This window comes from Rana temporaria, chromosome 4 (genome assembly GCF_905171775.1).
Source record: "Rana temporaria chromosome 4, aRanTem1.1, whole genome shotgun sequence".
Classification (NCBI taxonomy): Eukaryota; Metazoa; Chordata; class Amphibia; order Anura; family Ranidae; genus Rana; species Rana temporaria.
This window is the reverse complement of record NC_053492.1, coordinates 296291544-296310054: the sequence shown is the minus strand read 5'-3', so window position 1 is coordinate 296310054 and position 18511 is coordinate 296291544. Positions and strand designations below refer to the sequence as shown.

General features: G+C 42.6%; 1 protein-coding gene across 1 annotated transcript in view; it reads left to right on the top strand.

The window, feature by feature from the left end:
* Positions 1-799: 799 nt before the first annotated feature.
* Positions 800-18511, top strand: part of AHI1 (Abelson helper integration site 1) — a 329300-nt gene continuing 311588 nt past the window's right edge. The window contains exons 1-2 of the mRNA XM_040350481.1: positions 800-998; positions 16279-16352. Coding sequence (XP_040206415.1) covers positions 16298-16352 — 55 coding nt within the window. The 5' untranslated portion in view covers positions 800-998; positions 16279-16297. The remainder of the gene's footprint in view (positions 999-16278; positions 16353-18511) is intronic.

Below are 18511 nucleotides of genomic sequence, written 5' to 3'. Positions count from 1 at the left end.
TGGTGCCGCAAATGTAATCATTTCTGATACCTATCTGATACCTATTATTTAATGGTTTTACAGTTTGGTTAAGGAAACAAGCAAATGTGACAGTTAGCATGAATGTACCTGCTTTTTTAAACAGTTACATTGATGGGTTTAGTAGTTCCATTTATGATTTACTGCTGCTCATGGGCTCTGTGCTTTTAGCAAAATGGAAGCCTCCAGCAAGAAGAAACCGGAGCAATACTGGAGGCACACACTCATTTTGGTAGCATAATTATTTGTGTAGAATATACAGTATGTTTCTTTCGAAAGAATATTTTTTTCATGAAACTGTAAAGTTCCACGTTAACTCTTCTTGGTCTGTGTGTGCCATTCTGTCTGCATTAGGCTCCCAGCCCACCACACATATTTGTAGGTGAATTATGAAAAATTCTTCCAAAAAGTGAATAAAAACTTCTTGTACGTGAAATGATAAACTGCAATTTAAAAAAATATATATATATACAGTATTTGGTTTGGATTTCTAATCCTTGCCGATGATGTCCTCAAGCCCTGGAGCCATTTTTCTGAAGCCTACATATTTAGCACAAGTGTAGAAGAAGTTATTTCTTAACCAGAACTGCAGCGTAATATATACCAAGGAACAAAGCTTCTTATAAATGCATCTTTCTACTCGTTTCCTGGGGGAAATCGTTTCCTTATTAAAAACACATCACCCGCCTCCATGCCCTTTCCCTGATGCACAGATTGCCCACAGCTCATACGCAGTGCGTTCTTTTCTGCGCTCTCGGGGACGCGCACGGCATCGAGCACGCAGGTAGGGCTTCTTTCATGCTATAGGTCCCTCTGTTACTGACTGGATTGGCTACTGGTTGCCTTGGTGAACGCAAAAGGCGTGGCTGGTAACCGGGGAGCTGTTGTGGGTGCTGGAGGAGAAGTAACGGAAGAGCGGGTGGAGTGGAATGGTGTGCCCGTGTTTTCCTTCTGTTATTATGGAGGGCAGCTCAGTGCCGGTGAGCAGACTCTTCTTCTTCGTTGTGTTCCATGCTGTGTGTTTAGTATTAGCCGTCCTTGTGTGGGAACAGTTCATATTATACGGCATAGTTTCCCTCACAGCAGTGTCATATGTGTTGTTAGGCTGGGCAGTTGCCACCTACTGACCAAGGTACTCCCTGCAGGGATGTGATGGAAGGAGGGCTTGCAGGCTCTTCTAGTTCTCACAATCATATTAATAACTTCAATACCGGCCGCTTTTACCTGCCCAGACCAATGTTCAGCTTGCAGCACTCTCACACATTGAATGACAATTGTGCCGTCATGCTACACTGTGCCCATATGACACTTTTATCATTTTCCTAACACAAACAGAGCTTTCTTTTGGTGGTATTTAATTGCCACTGTGTGTTTTAGTCTTTGCTAAACAAACAAACAAAAAACACCAAACTTTTATTTTAGAAAAATAAATAAAAACAGAGTATTTCTTTGTTTCTGTTATAAAATGGTGCAAACAGGTGATTTTTCTCCTTCACTAATGTGAGTTGATGAGGCTGCACTGAAGGGCACTGATGAGGAGACACTTATATGCAGCACTGATGGGTGACTGTGATGGTCACTAATAGGCTGCACTGATTAGCTGCACTGATGAGGAGGCACTCATATGCAGCACTAATAGGTAGCACTGATAAGCTGCACTGATGGGGCTGCACTGATAAGCAGGCACTCATATGCAGCACTAATGGGCACTGATAGGCTGCACTGATAAGGCGGCACTGGTGGGCACAGATGAGGCAGCACTGAGCAGCAGCAATGGCGGCACTGATGAGGCGGCCCTAATAGGCAGTACTGATGAGGAGGCACTCATAGGCTACACTGATGAGGCAGCACTGATGGGCACTAAAAGGCACCACTGATTGGCTGCACTGATGAGAAGGCACTCGTATGCAGCACTAATGGGCATTGATAGGTGGCACAGATCGTCTTCACTGATGGGGCTGCACTGATAGGCATCACTGATCAGCTGCACTGATAAGGTGGCACTAATAGGCAGCAACGATGGTGGGCACCGATGAGGCAAACCTAATAGGCAGCACTGAAGGGCAATGATAGGCGGCACTGATTTGCAGCACTAATGTGCTTTCAGCACTAATTGGCACTGATAGACAGCACTGACAGGCAGCACTGATGGGCAACACTGATCAGCTGCACTGATAAGGCGGCACTGGTGGGCACTGAGCGGCAGCACTGATGAGGAGGCACTCATAGGCAGCACTGATGGGCGGCACTGATTGGCTGCACTGATGAGGAGGCACTCGTATGCAGCACTAATGGGCACTGATAGGCATCACTGATGGGCACTGATAGGTGGCACTGGTCGTCTTCACTGATGGGGCTGCACTGATAGGCATCACTGATCAGCTGCACTGACAAGGTGGCACTAATAGGCCGCACTGAGCAGCAACGATGGTGGGCACCGATGAGGCGAACCTAATAGGCATCACTGAAGGGCAATGGTAGGCGGCACTGATTTGCAGCACTAATGGGCACTTGGCACTGATATTCAGCACTAATTGGTACTGATAGGAAGCACTGATAGGCACCGATAATTAGGACAGGATCAGTCAATGACCTGATCCTGGCCTCAGAACATTGGATTAGAAAATAACAGAAAGTCCATGTTGGGATAGAGATTAGTTCACAGGAAGCTAGAGCTCATCTTTAGTCTGGAATCTGATCATATGTCGATCAATCAGATTATGAGATTACATAGTGGGAATAGAGACGCAATCGATGAACTGTTCCAGGCATATTTAGCAACATCTCTGATTCTTCTAGCTGGTTGCTGACAATCGTTCTTGTTTTCCAGTGTACAAAGTAATGCATATTCTTGATGCTTTAGTTTGTTCAGGTATCCTATGTAAGTAATGCATTCATTGCCCTGATAATGCTCTTGGCAGTGGCACAATATATATATATATATATATATATATATATATATGAAGCAGGCAGCAGATCTATCCCCAAGCGAAGAGGGTTTACTTTCAACTAGTGTTCATTTGTTCTCTTTTTTTCAGAAAAAGAGAATGACCCTTTCACCGAGCATCTTCTGCATGTAACTTTGCATAAGACAGAAGCAGCTGTTGTAGCAACCTGGCAAACGTTTTGACAATGCATGGATCATCTTGTAGAAGCTTCTGTTATCACCATAATTCATGGTATGAATGTTATTGCAAAATCTGCTGTTGTTTTTAATATACAACACTTTTTATATGCATTGCAGTAACATAAGTCTATCAGGCATACCCAAACCATCTAGCAGCACTCAACAAAAAACAGGCCAGGATAAGATCTGCCAACAATTTAAAGGCAAAACAGGGCAAATAGTGCAGCAATAGCTTTTAATAGTAATAAGAACCACAGTAAAAATACACGCACAAGAGGAAAATAATAGATTACTTTTCTGTGGCTGAGGAATCGTTCCTGTGTCCAGTCCAGAGAACCTCCAGTCATGACCAGCGGCAGGGGTTGGAACTGAAAATTGTCTGGGACACTGGGATCTGCGCTATCTGGTTATGCAGCAGCATAGAGGAGTAGAGTTCCTCCCATTTCCTAGTTGTCGGGGAGCTATCCCCTTCCTCAAGCCTCGTGGAGAAAGAGACTCTTTCTGATTTTTTTTATTTTTTTTTATTTTGATTCAATTCTTTCATGCATGAAGCTTAAAAGGGTTGTAAATGTAAAAATATTTTTTCCTAAATAGCTTCCTTTACCTTGGTGCAGTCCTCTTTCACTTACCTCATCCTTCCATTTTGCTTTTAAATGTTTTTTTTTTCTTCTGAGAAATCCTCACTTCCTGTTCTTCTGTCTGTGACTCCACACAGTAATGTGAGGCTTTCTCCCTGGTGTGGAGTGTCGTGCTCGCCCCCTCCCTTGGACTACAGGAGAGTCAGGACGCTCTCTACGTTGCAGATAGAAAAAGGAGCTGTGTGTTAGTGGGCGTTCTGACTCTCCTGTAGTCCAAGGGAGGGGGCGAGCATGACACTCCACACCAGGGAGAAAGCCTTGCATTACTGTGTGTAGTTACAGACAGAAGAACAGGAAGTGAGGATTTCTCAGAAGAAATAAGGACATTTAAAAGCAAAATGGAAGGATGAGGTAAGTGAAGGAGGACTGCACTAAGGTAAAGGAAGCTGTTTAGGGAAAAAAAATTGTACCTTTTACAGCCTAAAGCAATAAAAAAAACCTTCAAATAATATAGGAATTCAGGATTTCTAAGCATTGTATACAGCTGTGAGAAACAGTATGTGAACCTTTAGACCCCTTTCACACTGAAGCGCTTTACAGGCGTTTTAGCACTATAAATAGTGCCTGTAGTGTAAATCGCCTTTCATGCCACCCCAGTGTGACTACCTTGGGGGAGGTGATCAGGATTTTTACACTGGGATTGCTTTTATAGCCACCATGGCTGTAAAAGCAATAATTTCTCACTGTCTCCGGCTGCATTAAGAAATACTGTGAGAGCTGTGATTGGTCACAGCTATAACATGGTACAAGGCTGCTGTGAATGGCCTTGTACCATATGATCTTTGTGACTGCTCACAGTAGTAAACAATGATGCCAGGAAATGACATCTTGTTTACTACTGTGCATGTGATTGCTGATTGCAATCAGCGATCACATGGTACCCGGGCCACCTACATATCGCACCCAGGGAGTGCACGTGGGCTGCGGATGCAGAGGGATCTTCAGGCTTGTCGACCCGCATTGGTGCTGCTCCCGTCTGGCAGTTTATTATTTTTTTTTTTTTTAATTGTGTTTATTCAGATTTTCAAACAATACAACAAAAAGACATTAGACAAATACACAGCTCATATGCATATACCATGAATCGATTTGCATGTCATCATAGACTTCATCCATGTGCTATACTTGACAGATGAATATCGGCAGGGGGGGGGTAAAGAGCGCCCCCCCACCCCTATCATACTCCCTCGACGCGCCGGTGCACCAGTCGGCACATTCAGTAGAGGGGCATTGTCTAGGCCCCCAGGGCAAGCACGTCAGTCACCTCAGGTATTCAGCCAGCAGTTTCAGAGTCAGCCAGCCAGGCTCGCCGTCTGGCAGTTTATTCACTTGGGTTAGACGGTAAGCATCTGAGAGGTCTCGTTCACCTTTACCAAACAAATTCAAAACTATGCAGAAAAGAGACGTATAGAGATGAAAAGATGCTGACCAAAATTGGATAGCACCCTTGCTATAGGTTTAGGTCATTTACGTATATCATGAAGGCTGACTGGAAAACTCCCAGCATGTTGGTAAGGACATTGCTAAGTGAGACCCATCTATTACTGCTCACCTCCACCATCGCAGAAGTAAGCTGTTTCTCTGATTCAAACCCTCCCCTCCCCCATGCGCCTTTCTCCCCTAATGCAGTAGTTTTATGCTCAGAGTTTGAGCTCACTCCTGTGATGATGAAGGTGAGCAGTAATAGCTGGGCCTCTCAGCAATGTCCTGGGAGTTTTCCAGTCAGGCTTAATGAGGTACGGAAATGGCCTACACCTATAGCAAGGGCATTCTACAACTTTAGTCACAGCTGCATAGTATGTTTTTATCTATAGACACCCCTAATCTGCATAGGGAGTTTTTTGGTAAAGGAAAACAAAATCCTGTTTTACTAGAAAGGATTGCCTTATCTGATGTCCAATTCCTGTGTTCTATGAAGTAAATTAAATTAGATGAGAGATCCCTGAAAGGGAAGCCTGGTTAATATTTAACTCTCAGTTGCATTCTTTGAATATTATTTGTAGCCTGAACCTAGTTTTTGCTTCTTTGAATTTTTCAACTGTGGGTATAGAATTGTGTATATGGGATTGTATGACAATCCCCCCCCCCCTTTTTATTGGTTGAACTAGATGAACTTGTGTCTTTTTTCAAGCAGACTGACTATTTAACAATGTTATAAATCCCAGTTGCAAAGGTGTAGGTCTCATTTTAGCCCATCTTGTTTCTAGTAGTTTGATTCCTTGGAGAAAGGCATTTGTAATACATAGTTATATCGATATCACTGATCACTTTGCTTTTTTTTATTATCTTAACTGGTTCCGATTGGCGCACGATGATGTACGTCGACAGAATGGCACGGCTGTGCAAATGGACGTACAGGTACGTTCACTTTAATTTGTGAGCCGTGTGGCTCCGTGGGCTCCGTGACGGCAGAACCCACAGACCCAAATCGTCGCCGTTGTCCCGCGATCGAGCTGAAGAACGGGGTAAACACAACTAGCTAGATTTAGTAAGAGTTAGGTCGGCGTATCAGTAGATAGGGATTTACGTAATTTACGTCCACGTCGAAACCAATAGGCCCGTGCGGCGTACGTTGCCGCAATGCCTACTGGGATATGTAGGCGGACGGCGCATGCGCCGTTCCAAAAAAACGTGAATCACGTCAGGTCAAGCCCCATTAACATAAAACACGCCCCCTCAGCTAAATTTGAATTAGCCGCCCTGACACCCGCCCGCTTTAGGCTACGCCTCCGTAACTTAGCAGGCAAGTACTATGTGAATCATGTACTTGCCTCGCTAACTTACGGCGGCATAGTGTAAACAAGCTACGCTACGCCGCCGCAAAGTTAGGACAGGCTATGTGAATCTAGCTACTAATCTCCCGGTTCTGCCTAGGTGACACTGTCACTGATCATGTTCCCTGTCATCGGGAACGACGATCAGTGACGTGTCACGGCAAGTCTTGCCCCCTAACAGTTACAAGCACTCCCTAGGACACACTTAACCCCTTCAGCACCCCCTTCACTACCAGTGTAATTTTTACAGTAATCCTTGCATTTTTATAGCACTGATCGCTGTATAAATGACAATGGTCCCAAAATGGTGTCAAAGTGTCTGATGTGTCCGCCATAATGTCGTAGTCAGGATGAAAATCTCTGATCGCCGCCATTACTAGTAAAATATTATTAATAAAAATGCCATAAAACTATCCCCTATTTTGTAGACGCTATAACTTTTGCGCAAACCAATCAAATGCTTATTGCGATTTTATTTTTATCAAAAATATGTAGAAGAATACGTATCGGCTTAAACTGAGGAAAATATCATTTTTTATATATTTTTTTGGGGGGGATATTTATTATAGCAAAAAGTAAAAAATATTGAATTTTTTTTTTCAAAAATGTCGCTCTATTTTTGTTTAATAGCGCAAACAAAATAAAAACACGCAGAGGTGATCAAATACAACCAAAAGAAAGCTCTATTTGTGGGAAAAAATGTTGTAAATTTTGTTTGGAGCCACGTCGCATGACCGCGCAATTGTCAGTTAAATTAACGCAGTGCCGAATTGCTAAAAGTGACCCGGTCTTTAACCAGCCAAATGGTCTGGGGCTTTGTGGTTAATGCTCCATCTCTATCCAGCGATGTCCATGAGTCCCTCAGCCATCCAGGACTCTTCCTCCTGGCTCAGACACGGCTGAGACACAGCAGCGACACCTTTGGCTCCCACTGCTGTAAATTAAAGTCAGTTAACCAATCAGGAGAGAGGGGACAGGACTGAAGCTTAGCTTTGTGTCTGAATGGACACACGGAGCTGTAGCTCGGCTCAGGTGCCCCCTTAGCAAGCTGCTTGTTGTGGGGGGCACTTAACAAAAGGGAGGGGCCAGGAGCAGCAAAGAGGGGATCAGGGCTGCTCTGTGCAAATCCACTGCACACCGCAGGTAAGTATAACCTCTGTTTGTTATTTTATTCTTTATTTTTTTTAAAGCGAGACTTTACAATCACCTTAAGGTAGATTATGCTTTGGAAGTATCCATTGTTAACTCTGGAAAATTGGCAGCCAATTGTGCAATTTTCTTTGGACCACAATGGACATGCAATGGGCTCCTTTCATGCTGTGCATAAACTCATGTTGCTTTAATTTTGAATCATGGAACTTTTTTGGGGGGGAATTTAGCACAATGCAGATGGTTCCAAAATACCAGGGGTGCTAGTAAATTGGCTGAGACAGTAGCGCGATGCCATAGGCTCCCACTGTTGTCAATCAGTCTGAATGGACACAGGAAGCTTTGGCTCGCCTCGGGTGCCCCCATAGCAAGCTACTTGCAGTGGGGGCACTCAACAGGAGGGAGGGGCCAGTAGCACAGAAGAGGAACCCCAGAAGGGGAGGATCGGGGCTGCTCTGTGCAAAACCATTACACAGGGCAGGTAAGTATGTTTGTTATTTTTAACAAAAAAAAAAACAAGACTTTACAATCACTTTAATGCAGAACTCCTAAAATACTTTACTGTGCAAAAGTTTTAGGCAGATGTGAAATAATGCTGTGAATGAAGAATGCTTTCATAAATACAAGTGTTAATAGTTGGTGTTTATCAATTAACAAAATGGAATGTAAATTAACAGAAAATCAAATCAAATCAATATTCGGTATGACCACCCTTTGCCTTCAAAACGAGAGGTGCAACAAATTGGAAATTGTGGTGCCGAAACCATAAATACAGGATGCACTTGGCCAAAAACCGAAAATTACAGTTAAAATTTTTTTTTTTATATATATACTATTTACAATATATTACTATCATAAATTTAAATGAATATGAATTTATTGTTGGGCATTACTGTCAAGAAAATGTATCCCTCTAAATTCGATGTTTGTTTTCACACTGGTCCATTGCGCTTCTGTTGTGGTGTTAAAAATCTTGCTTACTGAATTTGTGGTCAGTTAAAAAAATGAACGCACCAGTGTTACATTTTTGATGCGGTTTATGAGTCACTATGAAAAACGTACCATAAGCACAAATTCTCTTATCTGCAAAATGGCGATAACACTCAATATGTTTCAGTGGCCGAAATTTCGGTGCATCTCTATTCAAAAAAGCATCAATTCTTCTACATACACTTGCACACAGTTTTTGAAGGCAATCAGCAGGTAGGTTGTTCCAAACATCTCGGAGAACTAGCCACAGATCTTCTGGCGACCACGGACACAAATGTCTGGAGGTGGCATCTTCTCCAGGTGGTGGGAGACGGCAAATAGCCCTCCAAATCTCACGTTCTCTGCCGGGCCATATTCTGTGGGTAGGAGGCGAGCCCACATCCCCTTCCAAAACACACAGTGACAGTGGGTTCTGTCACACTGTATATAAAAATCTGTTTTTAATTTTTTTGCTAGAAAATTACTTGGAACCCCCAAACATTAGATATTTTTTTGCAGACACCCTAGATAATAAAATGGCAATTGTTGCCATTTTTTATGTCACACGTTATTTGTGCAGCGTTTTTTTTAAATGCAATTTTTGGGGGAAAAAATACACTTTGGTGAATAATAAAACAAAACAAAAAAAAACACTATATAACCCAATTTTTTTGGGGGTAAAATATAAAAAGATGATGTTAAGCTGAGTAGATATCAAACATGTTATGCTTTAACCACTTCCATACAGGGCACTTGTACACCTTCCCGCCCAGACCAATTTTTAGCTTTCAGTGCTGTTGCAATTTAAATTACAGTTGCGCGGTCATGCTACGCTGTACCCAAACTAAATTGTTATAATTTTGTACCCACAAATAGAGCTTTCTTTTGGTGGTATTTGATCACCTCTGGGATTTTTATTTTCTGCAAAAAAAATAAAAAAAATGACCGAAAATGTAGAAATATATTTTTTTTGTTTCCGTAAAACATTGTAAATAAGTACGTTTTCTCCTTCACTAATGGGCACTGATGGTACTGCACTGACTGGCACTGATAAGGTGGCACTGATGTGGCATTGATGGGCACCAATATGCGGCGCGGATGGGCATCTAGGTGGCGCGGATGGGCATCGATAGGTGGCGCGGATGGGCATCGATAGGTGGCGCGGATGGGCATCGATAGGTGGCGCGGATGGGCATCGATAGGTGGCGCGGATGGGCAACACGTATGGGCACTGATGGGCAGCATGGATGGGCACTGATGGGCAGCATGGATGGGCACTGATGGGCGGCATGGATGGGCACTGATGGGCGGCATGGATGGGCATAGATGGGCACTAACTAATGTGGTGTACTAATGGATGCCAATCAGTGCCAAACAATGCCTGCCAATCAGTGATGCCCATTGTGGGCACTGATTGGCATCCATTGTGGCACTGATTGGCATCCATTATGTGTCATCCCTGGTGGTCTAGGGTGGCATACCTTTTGATTTAAATCCCTGGTGATCTAGTGGAATCCCTGGTGGTCCAGTGGGCATCCTCAAGGGGGGCTGTGCTGATAATCGATCAGCACAAACCCCCCCTGTCAGAGGAGCAGCCGATTGACTCTCCTCTACTCGCGTCTGACAGACGCGAGTGAGGAAAAGCCGATTACATCGTGATCAGCCGTGATTGGACACGGCTGATCACGTGGTAAAGTGTCTCCGTGAGAGACACTTTACCTAGATCGGTGTTGCGGGGTGTCAGACTGACACCCTGCAACAACGATCGCCGCGATGCGCGCAGCGGCTCAGAATCCTGAGGACGTCATATGACGTCCAGTCAGGATTCTACAACCACTTTGCCGCCGTCAACCTGTCATTGGCGGGCGGCAAGTGGTTAAAATTGCACACGCTCATGGAATGGGGGAAAACTACAGAGGAGTTACAGAGGAGATCTAGTGCTAGAATTTTTGCTCTTGCTCTGACGTTTGCGGTGATACCTCACGTGTGGTTTGAGCACCGTTTACATATGTGACCAGGACCAACGTATATGTAAAGCATTGGTTCAAATAAATTAATATAGTGTTTTTTTTTTTTTTTAAAGACCTTGTTTACATTGGGCAGCCATAACACCATTATTCCACTGCTTTCATTTGTCTCTGGTCCGGTTGGCAAGTGGTTAAATACCACCAAACAAAAGCTCTATTTGTCTCAAAATCATAAAAAATGTACTTGGGTACAGTGTTGCATGACCCTGCAATTGTCATTCAAAATGTGACAGTGCTGAAAGCTGAAAATGTGTCCTTTGAAGTGGGAATCATACACCTGACTCTAATCCTACAAAATCTCTGACTTTGTGCAAATACAAAAATGTATGCTGGTCTGAAGCCAAAGGATAGTCACACCAAATATTTATTTGGTTTCGATTTTTCTTCTGTTCGCTCACCTTACGTTTTGTAAATTGATAAAAATAAACTATTAAAATCTATATTTTTGAAAGCATTCTAAGGCCCCTTTCACACATGCGGGCCATTTGTCCAATTTTCATCCATCCATTGACAGATGAACAATGGATATCGATGCATCTCTATGGAAAAAGGATGTAAATGAGTGATCCATTTACATTAGTTTACATCCGCTTCTGTCAACATCTGTTTTTTGGAACAGATCAAAGCCGTATTTTTCTTTAAAAAAAATGGATCGGATGTAAATGGACAAGCTGTTTGTTTTTTGCATGACAAAATGGCTCCAGGACTCCAGTGGTTAGGGACTGTTAAAAAACTGATGTAAAAACGGATGAAAAAAAGGGGACAAACTGATGTAAATGTCATCCATTTTTTGTTTCAAAAAACGTGACTGAACTGATGAAACAAATGATCCCCATGTGGGAAAGGGGCCTTACTATACTATTCTTCACACCTAGGTAAAACATTTGCACAGTACTTTGTCTAACACACTCGTACAAAACAGGCTGATGTGAACTAATTCTGTTGAAAACTTTTTCTTCCTATGTTCATGCCTTCATGCAAAAATGCAGTGTGATGATGCATAATGTGTATAGGAGCTCGGAGGGAGCTGATGCTTTCAATGCAATGCAGCATTTACCTACTAAACATACTAATATGAAAAAAACATCAGCGCGCTTTTGATTTACCAGACACACTCTTGATTACTAAAGTGTATTCTTTTACCGTCCAAGGGATCAGATAAGCTGTTCCGAGATTGCCTGAGGACACTGAGCTGCTTTGCTTTTCATAGCACATAGCAACTTCAGCCTATGAAACGAAGTAATAATAACACTGTGCTAAAACATTGCAGCAAAAACATTTACTCTCCAACTATTCAAGCTGCCTAAGTGTTGTTCCTTAACCTCCCTGGCGGTATGATTCTTTCAGAAAAAACATGCTGAAAGCGGTACCATTATTTGCATGGAAATTTGGCGTTTTATACTGTAGGTCTGTAATTTTTAGAAATAACTCACTTAAATCTGACCAAACAAGATTCTAATAGGCATCCCGGGTATGACATTTTTTTAAAAACAAAATTATAAATTATAATATAATAAATAATTATAAATAATTATAACAAATAATAATATAATTATAATAAAAATTATTCAATAATGTAATCAAATCAAAATCACTGAAATTTGCTCAGTTGCAGAATTGTTGCTGTCATTATTTTTTTTTTTTTTATGACGAATTTCCCCGCAAATCGCTATCGCACAATTCTGCAAGTGATTATAATTTATTATCGCTGTTTTTTAGCTGATCTAAAACCATTTTTGACATAAAGGGACACTTTTGGTTGCTATGGACAATCTACAGTTTGCAGGCAGAAAGAAACGTTTTTATTATATAAAAGTACATGTAGGACACAGGACAGACCACTAGGGACAAGGGGGGTGTGTTTTTTTTACATACAGTACTGTAATCTATAAGATTACAGTATACTGTATGTAAAGTGTTTGTTTACTTTTTTGAATTTGGCGCCGTTCTCCGTCCCCGTGCGTCGTAACGTCGCAGGGAACGGAGCTCGGCGTCACACAGAGGCACTGTGTGAATCGAGCGAGGTCCCGCTCGCTCACACAGCGCGGTGGCATCGCTGGATCCAGGGACAAGGTAAGTAAACAGCGCCTGTGGATCTAGCGAGGCGAGCCCGAGTCTGACTCGGGGTTACCGCTCGCAGCAGGAAAATCTAACCCCGAGTCAGACTCGGGAATACCGCCAGGCAGGTTAAAGTAGCTGTAAAGGCTTAAGATTTAGCATCCCATGCATTAAGTGACAACAGACTCCTGATATCTCACGTTCGAGGCAGAGAAAGGGACTAAGGACACGGATTCCTCAGTCCCTTTTCTCAGCAGCATCAGCTGCACTGAAAATGAATGGACAGGAGACAGAAGCTCCTCTCCATTCATGAACTGAAGCATCGTAAATACCAGTTGCGATGTTTCAGTTATGTGAATGAACAGTCAGTGATCACTCACTCTGTTCATTCGGAAAAGTAGGAGTCGGGTTTACCGGCTCCTTCCTCCGCTCTCTATCCTGACAGATCTAGGACAGAGGAGGACATGGACAGGGACACGGAGCATGGAGGGGAAGAGCAGCACAATGGAGGGGGACACAGAGCACAGAGGGGGAAAACGGAGCGGAGCGCAGACGGGGAGAGCAGCACAATGGAGGAGGACACGGAGCATGGAGAGGGGACACGGATCGGAGCGTGGACGGGAAGAGCAGCACAATGGAGGGGGACATGGAGGACCCAGATGAAGACACGTGACCGTGTCGTAACGCGTAGGGATTGGACGGACGTACACCTGGAGTGACGTAAGCAGGCGCGGAGGACACCGCTGGTTGTTTTATGTACTGCACGATTTTCATGTTTTAAAAGCGCAGGTTTTTCTTAATAAACTTCCCCTTGAGCTTTTCATACTACACCATTGGAGGCCTTGTTTGTTCTCTCTCCCCCCTCTGCTCTGAGTGGTATTAGGGGTTGATCGAGGAGATACTCCACTGGGGTGAGTCAGGTGGGAAGATGCTATGGCTGCAAGCAGGCTATTTACACTAAGGATCTCTTTGATGCCCTGTACCTTCTATATTGAGGTAAGAGTTCTGGGAGCCCTTTGATGGATATGATCACTCAGTTGTCAGTCATCTACTCATACCTGGCCTAGTGGACATTCAGCTGCATCACTATTCTCATTTGGCAGCTCATCACATCATCTGCTTATGGGACATTTTGCACACTTTTTCAAATTTTTTACCATAATAATTTTTATTATTATTTCACTTTATACATTTAGAGCTTTGCTCTCTTTATGTACTTATGTATATGTTTTTTGCACAGTTCAATATTCATACCGTCCCTTATTTCTGTTAGCGTGTAGTTTTGCGCAGAATCCCCTTTTCTAACATTATTTCACTTGTGTATTGTAAACACTATTAGGTTTTGCTGCACTTCATTACTTTGTTTGGTTATTATCATTAGTAGTTCATAATAGCGCGAAGGAGCTTTCCATTATTCACGGAGAAGGACAGCAGTAGTACGAAGGGGGAGGTGGAGGAGGATACAGTCAGCGGTGATCGGTGCGGCTTTGGGGGGAGTTGCAAGCACTGATCACCGCTGTAAAGATTTCATTAAAGCAGCTTTAAGGGTGGGGGGCGGAGGGTCCGGGGAGAAGCTGTCAGGTTTTATAGAAATCTTTACAGGGAGATCAGTGTTTTTTAACTCCCCCAGCTGCACCGATCATCTCTGACTGTACAGGTATCAGGTTGAAGAATTGGAGCAATTGCCGGAGTACAAGTATCGGTATCGGGACAACCCTAATTTATTACAATTCTTTTTTGTTTTTATCAGCCCTTTTGGGGGGGGCTTTGTTGAGATATTGGGGGTCTTAACAGACCCCTGATATCTCCTCTTTGAGAAAAGAAAGGGACTAAGGACACATATTCCCCACTCCCTTTCTCTGGAGCCTCAACTGCACTGCAGATGAAAGGAAAGGAGACAGCGCCTCCTCTCCATTCATAACTGAGCATAGTAACTGTGTTACAATGTCTCCGTTTATGAATGGACAGTCAGTGCTCACTGAGGGCCCTTTCACACGGAGCGGATCATTAATGATCTGCTCCGTGTGTCCGCTTTACTCAGCGGGGATCCTCCGTAAAATGCCCGCTGAGCTGTCAGCTAACAGGGCGGTCCCTGCACACTGTGCAGGGACCGCCCTGTGTTTCCTCCGCTCTCCCCTATGGCGGATCAGACGAACACGGACCGTATGGCAGATGGAAGAAAAATAGGATTTCTTCCGTCTGCAAATGCGAATCTTTGCGGAGGCGGACAAATTATGGGTGTCAGCGGATATTCATCCGCTGACACCCGTAATCACATAGGGACCCACGTATGTCCTGTTTTCATCCGCAAACGGACGGATGAAAATGCGGACATACGGTCTGCTAGTGTGAAAGGGCCCTAACTGTTCTTTTGGAAGAGTGCTCCTTCCTCCACTCTCCATCCTGACAGATCGAGGACAGAGGGGGTGGAGCACGTCGGGGGACAGGAGCACGTCGGGGGACAGGAGCGGAGTATGGCGGGTGACAGGAGCACCACCGACTGCCCAAGTTTCGGATTAGGCATTGGAGCATTTGCCCGAGTACAAGTACTCGGGCAAATGCTCGGTATCGGCACCGATACCGATTCTAGTATCGGTATCGGGGCAACCCTACAACATAGGATTAATATAAGCAAATAAACTGGGTGAAATCATACAGTTGTGCAATTGTACCATTACAGTTGCAAAGAGTGAAGATAATGAAATATCAGTGAAGATATATATAGAAATATAATGTAGTACATGGTCAGAACAAAGACATTTTTATGACCAAGTGTAGCTAGTAAATCTAGAGATCATGTTTCGTTAATTGTCATAATGAAAACTACAACAATGTATCACATATCTGGTGCTTTAAGCCAATTGGATAGAGGGCTTTCCTTGCAGCTAAGCTCCAGACTCCCCTGAAGGTGGAACCGGTGGAGTCCGAAAAGGAGCCAGTTCAAAGTCTGCTTTAAAGCTAGGGGAGGATTTTCTAGGCTCTTGGTATTTTAAGTCTGATGGCCATAAAGATGAGGTTCATTTGGCGAATAGGTACAGTTTTGGTAAATTTTTATTGTTATGTAGGTTTGTAAGAATCCGTGTGCAAATGAGATTGTATACCCGTACACAAAGTCAGCTCGCTACTGAGCTTGTCCACCAAATGTGGGTGATTGTACCTTTATAACTGCAGCCATGAACAGTAGTTTTATTCCGATACAGTAAATGGACCCTAAAAACAGAAAAAAATTTTTTTTCTCTTTGAATAACTCATATTGCTCTGCGATTTTTTTTCTTACATGTACAGTAAAAGCAAATCATTTTAAATTAATCCAATACCATTACAGTTTCCTTTCAACTTCTGATAAATTGCTAGATTGAGCCGCTGGGGTTAAATAAAAAGCTTTGTTTTCTGTCAATATAGGCAGGCCAGAATGTGTATTCATTAATGATTCTTTCCACAAATCAGCAGCTGTATCTATATGTTATAGTGCTGTACCAGAAATTTAGACATTGTTAAAAAATGTTTTTCTTCAACAGATGGCTGGATAGTGTCTAAATGAAAATTACTTGTTGGAACCTTAATTTGGACCCTGGACTGAAAATGCCTGCAAGTGAGACTTTTCACAGTTTTATTTCACTTTCTTTTTAATGTACTTCTCAAGATTGATTTTTTTTTTTTTGTGTTTTGCTTATTTGTTGCTTGCTTCAGTGTATTATCCACAGCTCAATAATTTTACATGCAATTTTACACTTTTACTACTTTCCTGTGAAAATAGCCAGAAACCCAATGTGGCTAATACAAATTATAACCTGCATATACCCTTTGATGTTTTCATATGTTAATAAATATATATATATATATATATATATATATATATATATATATATATATATATATATATATATATATATATATATATATATATATATATATATATATAATCTCCCATTGCCTTCTGGATCTTGGTATTAAATGTAAAATAATCCAATAACTGAGGTGTAAAGTAAAACTGGTATGTCAAAATCGTTAGGTTTTTATTACTACCTGGGCCTTTGTTAGGCTTCATGTACACTCTGTCTACATTTACAGCGGGTGTGAGAAAACGTGGAAAATCAAGCCACGATTTTGCTGAGGTTATGCTGCGTTTGTTTTTTTTTCATAGTCAAAATGTTCCTATCCTGAACGCGTTTTAAGAGAGGGAGGTTGTACCTCACCTAACGGCAGCAGCTCCTAAACTCTGCTAAAAGCTTATGTTTACATTGACACATAGGCTTTTATGGAGTTGAGTTTAGGAGCTTTGACAAAAAAACATTTAAAGGGTCACTAAAGGAATTTTTTTTTTTAGCTAAATAGCTTCCTTTACCTTGCTGCAGTCCTGGTTTCATGTCCTCATTGTTCGTTTTTGCTTTCATGTTGCTGTAAATCCTCTCTGTTCTGGACACTTCCTGGTTGCCTGTTTCCTGATAACCACAGTACTGGGAGATTTCTCACGGTGGTCACTAATCAAGGAGCTGTGTGTAAAACGAAACTGGATTGGTGCTGAGGAGTTTTAGACAAAGTATCACTGCTCTCTATTGGCTGACTGCCCTCTAGTGGCTCTCTGTACATCAGAGAACCAGCAAACAACAGCAAAAACGAAACTACACTGCAGGCACATTATATGATTGTTTTTTTTATCTATTTTTAATCATTTTTAAAAGGAATCAGTTAACTATTATGTCTCTGTGCCCTGTAAACAGTCATTTCAGCTAAAATTTTTTTTTCCTTTAGTGACCCTTTAAGAGCTACTAGTGTACATGAAGCCTTATCCACATTTTTTGTCCTGCTGACAGCCGTTTCTCCTAACAGAAAGCGAGGGAATTTATTGCAACATAAATTCTAACTGTGCTCTTTTTAAGAAAAGTATTCATCTTAGCCACTTGCTTACTGGGCACATATACCCCCCCCCCCCCCTGCCCAGGCGAAATTTCAGCTTCCGGCACTGCGTCGCTTTAACTGACAATTGCGCAGTCGTGCGACGTGGCTCCCAAACAAAATTGACGTCCTTTTTTTCCCCATAAATAGAACTTTTTTTTTGGTGGTATTTGATCACCTCTGCGGTTTTTATTTTTTGTGCTATAAACAAAAAAAGCAATATTTTTTACTTGTTGCTTTAATAAATATCCCAATTCTTAAATGTTTTTTTCTCAGTTTAGGCCGATTTGTATTCTTCTACGTATTTTTTGTAAAAAAAAACACAATAAGCGACTGGTTTGCGCAAAAGTTATAGCGCCTACAAAAGAGGGGACAGAATTTATACTTTTAATTTTTTTTTTACTAGTAATGGCGGCGATCTGCGATTTTTATTGGGACTGCGACATTATGGCGGACACATCGGACACTTTTGACACATTTTTGGCACCATTCACATTTTATACAGCAATCAGTGCTATAAATATGCACTGATTACTGTATAAATGTGACTGGCAGGGAAGGGGTTAACACTAGGGGATGAGGAAGGGGTTAAATGTGTAGCCTAGTGAGTGTTCTAACTGTAGGGGGAGGGGACTAACTGGGGGAGGTGACCGATCTGTGTCCCTATGTACAAGGGACACAGCATCGGTCTCCTCTCTCCCTGACAGGACGTGGATCTATGTGTTTACACACACAGATCCACGTCCTTGTCTGTGTAACCGCCAATCGCGGGTGCCTGGCGGACATCGCGTTTGCCAGGCACGCGCATCGGCATCTCAGTGATGCGGCTGGCGCGCGCGCAGCCGCCGGCGGTGG